A 6,180-nucleotide genomic window follows, 5' to 3' on the forward strand; every position below is an offset into this window, starting at 1 on the left:
TGTGTGTGTGTGTGTGTGTGTGTGTGTGTGTGTGTGCGCGCTGACTCATTAAACTCCAATCATCTCTGTGCTGATTAGCACGGCACACCACAGCGATGGCAGTTTGTTTACTCGCCACCTATCAGCCGGATTACCTGGGAAATGCGTTTTTGTGTGCAGAACGTGGCGCCGGCCGCGTCCGCGGCCGCATTACAGTAATAACCAGACATTATACGGAAGGCAGAAGCCATTAGGAGCGTGGTGCTGTCGCCGGGGATCGACGTGGCGGGAGCTTCCTCGCCTTCATTATTCAGACGGCGGAAGCTCACCGGCGGCAATCAGCACTGGAGTGTGCGCTCAGGAGGAAGCGGTTAGCGCTCGCCGGCAATAAGCGCGGCGTTTACGGGTGAGCAGCGAGGGACGGGGACGCTGCTGTCCCCAGGCAATCGGGCCGGGTGAGGACGGAGATTTCTTGGAGGTGACGGACGGATGTGGAGGCAGAGCGGCTCGTTAACCGCTCCCCTCACCGCCAATCACACCGCCATTGTTCCTCTCAGCCGCTCGCTCGCTCTTTTTTCACCACATCCTTTTGAACAAAAACAGGGAAGATCTGAGTAATCTGAAAGTTCAATTTCACAGTGTTTAGCTTTTGCTTTGTCCCATTTGAGAACACATCCAGGCCTGAAAAGCAGGAAGTGAAATGCTCCAAATACCTCACCACCTCATGGATTCAACAGGAGAGTCTCAGATCCTGTCTGGGTTTGTCTTTGTCTTTTTCTCCTGCTTAAAGCAGCAGAAATCAGTGTGTGATCATCGGATCCTCAGTCCAGAGCGCTGGAGGAATAGTTCAAGCTTTCTTTGACATTACATGGTCGGTCGTGGTGTTTCTGAAGAACTCGTGGCTCCAGACTGGAAGGAAGTCGGACCGTCCCTCGACGGTGTTCTGCTGGGAAACGCCGACTCCTGCCAGCCGTCTGGATGTGACGACTTCTCCTCCACCCGTTTATCGAAACAGTGTTGAAACACTTGTAAGAGTCGACCTGGCTGTGCATCTGTCAGACCCCGGACCGATCGATGGTCTGTGGGCTGCGATCCGCGGAGGCCTGAACTCAGCCTGCAGGATTTAAAGGATCTGCTGCTGAAATCCTGCTGTGAGACACCGGAGCAGACGATCGCAGGAGCATCTGGAAGGTGGCGGTCACACAAAGTTTCACAAGTCTCAGTTGTTGATGTTTTGAGACGAGCGGTTCTGTATCGTGGAGCGTAAAGTGGGCCGAGCTCACAAACCCTGGATCCCCAGAGGACACATTCACCGGGAAATCTACAGCCTCCCACACACACACACACGCACGCACGCTCAGTCTTGTATTTCTATCCTTGTGGGGACCGTCCATTGACTCCCATTCATGTCTAGCCCCTAACCCTGACCCTTACCCTAACCCTAACCCACACCACAACACAGCCTAACCCTAAAGAAATGTTTTTGCACTTTTACTTTTTTCAGTAACAACAACATGGTCAAGAAAACACTGTTTCTCCTACTTAGGACCGGAAAAAGGTCCCCACAAGGCACGTCGTTTCACGTTTTGCTATCCTTGTGGGGACATTTGGCCCCAACAAGGATAGAAATACGAGAACGCACACACGCACGCACACACACACACACACACACACACACACACACACACACACACACTCTGCTGCAGGTTTCTAATCCTCCAAGTTCCAACTGATGTTTGTAAAATCCACTTTAAATGGCGTCGGTTTGATTTAACATGTTGTTTGAGAGTTTCTGGCTGGAATGAGACGACTGCTGCGTGTTTGTGACGGGGGAGGACGTAGGACTGGAGAGGGCTTTTCAAGGACTGCCATATTTTCTGGAACAGAAGTCACAACAGTTTCATTAAATCCTGATGTGGCAACGTCTGTGATTTTCTGGAAGGGGTAGCTTTCCTGAACAGACGTCATTTTGAAGATGCTGCTGTGTGAATCAGTTTGCTCATGGATGGATTCGCAGCACTCTCATCCTGCTTTTTTCTTTTTCTCCTGTTTTATTTGTTGTTGTTGTTGTTGTTGTTGTTGTTTTTGTACCCTCAGCCCCAGCCAGTCTGTAGGACGATGTGTCTCATTCGCCTCCATTCACTTCTCCGTGTTGCTGCTGCGTTAATCAGGATCCATTCATGTCCAGCTCTTGTTCTTATCTCTCCTGCATTCCACTTCATGTCTTCTCAGCCAGCCTGCTCCGGTTTTGGTTAATTACTCCTTTTTTTAATTAACGTCCTCCGTCTCTGTCTCTGTCTCTCTCTCTCTCTCTCTCTCTCTCTCTCTCTCTCTCTCTCTCTCTCTCTCTCTCTCTCTCTCTCTCTCTCTCTCTGCTTCTATTTGCATGGCGATGAGACAATCTCCTTGTTTATTGTGAATGCTCAGGCAGCTTATCAGTCAGCCGTGTGCCCGTCTTTATGTTCGCTCGTGTCGTGGCGGTGTGTGTGTTAATCGTGAGTGTGTGTGTGTTTCCAGACGTGTCGGGGGAGAGCAGTCAGAGCGGGGCCCAGTTCCAGGGCCGTCCCAGCGAGGTCTGGTCCCAGTGGCAGAACCAGCACCACTCGCAGCAGGCCGGGGAGCAGCACACACACCCCAACCCCAGCCAGACAGAAGTCTTCCAGGTGAGACGCACTGCCGCGCACGCCGTGTGTGTGTGTGTGTTAGCACCGTGACCTCTGACCTCTTCTCCCCGTGCCTCTGCAGGACATGCTACCCATGGCCGGGGACCCCACCCAGGGGACGGCCAACTACAACATCGAGGACTTCGCCGACCTCGGCATGTTCCCGCCTTTCTCCGAGTAGCCCCGCCCCCTCTCCGGCCCCGCCCCCTCTGACCCCGCCTCCTGCCATCGCTCAGAACTGGACTGATGTTTGCATTTATCTCTCATGTTCCTGATCTGTCTCGGTTTACCGCACGGCTGCCTCACCAACACACACACTCGGCGTCTGACGGCGCCCCCTGCAGGCCACTACCAGAAAAACCACGACCTCCAGGATTTTACTCGCCCTCTGAAGGTGCACGTGCCGCCACGTGCACGATCCCCTCCGCACGGGCTTCCCGGCAGGATAGAACCGTCACCTCGGAACAGAAACCTCGAGCGTTTATTCAGAAGTAATCCCACTCTCACAACAAGGCGCTGATAGCAAGAAACCAGGTGATTTTTATCGTAAAAGACGGGGAAACTTTAATTAATGGCGCCGTGCACTTGCAGCGTCGGCAACTTCTTCACGGTACTGTACTTCTCTCTATCTGCGTCTTCAAGTCTGAGTTCACCGCCGAGAGGAAGTAACCGTGGTGTTCCATCATGGCTTATCTGCAGGGCGAGGGCTTTGAATACGATGCTGAGAACACTGGATTCAGATCACGTCACGTCGTTTTTATCTCACTTACAGTAAACTAGGAACTTAGTTTGTGACCATGTTTTCACACGTCTGCCCGGAGCGTCGGCGAGCCGAAAATGTCTTTAAAGATGAGCAGTCGGATGGAAAGGATCGTCCAGATGTTCAGGACCTGCAGCAGGAACTGTCAGAATAACTCCGTCAGATTGATGTAATGAGTGAAAGCAGTAGTGAAAGCGACAGCTGGAGATCAGAACTGAAGACTGTGGAACAAACACACCGTTTCTGTGTGACAGTGACGGCAGACCCTGAGCCATCCCGGCTTCATGCTTCCTGCAGAAACAGTCATATTGAAGAACGGCCAGACGTTAAAAACTGGAATCATCTTAGCAAAAAGCAGCAGCAGTTTGAACTGATTGCACGTTTTTACACTTCTTCTGCAGAACTACACCCTGGCGTTGAACATGTGGTCACAAACTTTGTACAGCAGAGTGGGAACAAGAATCGTTACAAAGAAGTCCGCTCCGGTTTTGAGTGGAAACGTGTCTGGGTTCAATGAGGATTGTTTGCCGAGCCGCTCACCTCCACCACCGCTGCCCCCTCCATCCCACTTATGTGTAACCTGTAATATGTAGTGAAGCCCTGAGCTGTAGAGAAAAAAATGAAGAAAAACACACAAAAAAAAGATGCGAGTGTAGAAGGATTCTATGTATAAACAAAATTTTAAAAAAGGAAACAAAAAAAAAAAAACTCATTGCTGACAGTTGCGAAGCTAAAGGCTTAAAGTGCACTTCATGAAGCTAACTGCTAACACACCAGCCTGCTTTAAAAAGGGAAAAAACCGCCATACCGTCCAAGCAAAGCGCAGTATTTACCGGTGTATTTGGTGTTCTTCGGCTCTCGCGACTCGACTTGATTCCTTTATAACCTTTTGAAGCCAATAAGAGACTGAATACTACTTTGTAGCGGGGAGCTTTTACATGATAGATTGTATAACGTCTCTGAGACAGACGGGGAACCTTCAGACATCAGAGTCCTTTTGCTAAAGATCTGGAATCAGTGTTTTTTTCTTTTCTTTTCCTCCTTTGTAAATACTGTGATTTTTATGTCGACTCGTGTTACTTTCACACAGTACATTTTTTGTGTAGGTTTTAATGATATTGTGTGCTACGTGAGTGCGTATTTAACTATCGGTATTTAGTTAGTCGGTTAATTGTACATTGAGTTCTTTAGACCTGTATAAATCGTGTAAATGTGACCCATTATTTTTGTGTAACAAATCGTGCTTGTGACAATAAATTCTTATTGGTTACGTGGCTTCCACTCAAAGTTCGGTCTTCTGTTCTTCGGGCTCCTTTTTCACCAGATTCTGAGTCGAATTCTTCCTCCAGACAGTCGAGAAAACAACAATTACCTGTCGTGTATTAATGTGACACGAGGAGCTTCCAGGGACGGAAGAATAAATCCTCTCTGTTCAGAAATAACAGAATATAGTCACAAACAGGATGATTTAAGAGATTTTCTGTCTCCGTCTTCAGACGTTTGGATGGGTTGAACACATCAGCTCATCGGTCCTGAATATTAATTTATCAATTATTTCCACACTGATGACAAAAATGAAACAATGATGTTTCCAAAATGTTGAAGTTGCCTCTTTAAGAATCAGTTTTAACAGCCAAGAGATAAACGGCTCTGAAACAGAAACGAAATATTAGAACATTGAAAGGAAAAAAAAAAAAAAGCACAAATAATGATGAAATAATTACAAACTTTGGAAAATGTGTTTTATTAAGCTGGCAAATAATTAATATCAAATTTGAAAAAATAATTTAAAAAAACTAAATTACCTTGAATCATTCTAGCTTTGTGCTTTATATTAAATATTCAGGTTTTCAAACAAAGTGGAAATTTTTCTGACCTTATGAAGAAGATTCAGAACAATGAGAATGAAACCAGGATCAAATCGTTTCTTCTTTCAAGAACTTTTGCTACTTTTATTCCAATTTTATTATTTATTTATATAATTTTATCCTCTACCATTATTAGTAGTAGTTTTTCTGTATTTATCAAGCGTTCTGTGTCTCATGCTCCATGGTGTCTCATTATTAAAAAAAAAAAACAGTATTATGTTTCTTTTTTAGACAAGTTTGTTAACTAAAAAAATCAATTGTTCCTTCATTTTGAAGCTCAGTTTGACCTTTGACCTGTGTCTCAGTGTAAATCTGCGTCCATCTTCTGATGTATTGTTACGGTAAACTCAGTCTGCAGTCTGAACTTTAAAAGGAGTTTCTGTTCAGATAAACAAGAAGTGACGAACAGCAATCTTTAAATAAGATTTAGTCCAAAACCAGGTGCAGTCAATAAAGGTTTAGCAGATGTTTTGATTTAAAAGCAACCACATAAGAGCAACAGTGTTTTTTGGGTTTTTTTGACTGTGGGTCCAGAGAGAGTGTCGTCATGGTGGTCGGCGTTCTGACCTGAGACTCTGGACGCCTGCTCACCTCAAGACGAGAACTGGGATGGAGAAGTGTCCATGTCCTGCAGCGTCTCTCCATCCCACCTCTGCCTGTGAGCCATGAGCCCCCTGGACCCCCTGAAACCTCCTGAGCCTCTGGCAGCCTCCCACAGCCTCCTGAACCTCCTGAACCTCCTGAAACCTGCAGCCTCCTGAACCTCCTGAACCTGCTGAAACCTGAAGAATCCTGCAGTCTCCTGAAGCCTCCTGGAGCCTCCTGAACGTTGTGCAGCCTCCTGAACCTCCTGCAGCCTCCTGAACCTCCTGCAGCCGGTGCAGTATGTGAGGAATCTGTTTCCCTGGCA

The 6,180-nt window shown here is 47.2% G+C and overlaps 1 protein-coding gene across 3 annotated transcripts in view; it reads left to right on the forward strand.

The window, feature by feature from the left end:
* The window catches only part of arnt2 (aryl-hydrocarbon receptor nuclear translocator 2), a 64,813-nt gene extending 60,728 nt beyond the window's left edge, over positions 1-4,085 (forward strand). For all 3 annotated transcript variants that reach the window (XM_030088816.1, XM_030088834.1, XM_030088826.1), the window contains 2 exons: positions 2,497-2,642; positions 2,725-4,085. In XM_030088816.1, coding sequence (XP_029944676.1) covers positions 2,497-2,642; positions 2,725-2,823 — 245 coding nt within the window. In that variant the 3' untranslated portion in view covers positions 2,824-4,085. The remainder of the gene's footprint in view (positions 1-2,496; positions 2,643-2,724) is intronic.
* Positions 4,086-6,180: the final 2,095 nt, after the last annotated feature.

This window comes from Salarias fasciatus, chromosome 1, assembly GCF_902148845.1.
Source record: "Salarias fasciatus chromosome 1, fSalaFa1.1, whole genome shotgun sequence".
Lineage (NCBI taxonomy): Eukaryota > Metazoa > Chordata > Actinopteri > Blenniiformes > Blenniidae > Salarias > Salarias fasciatus.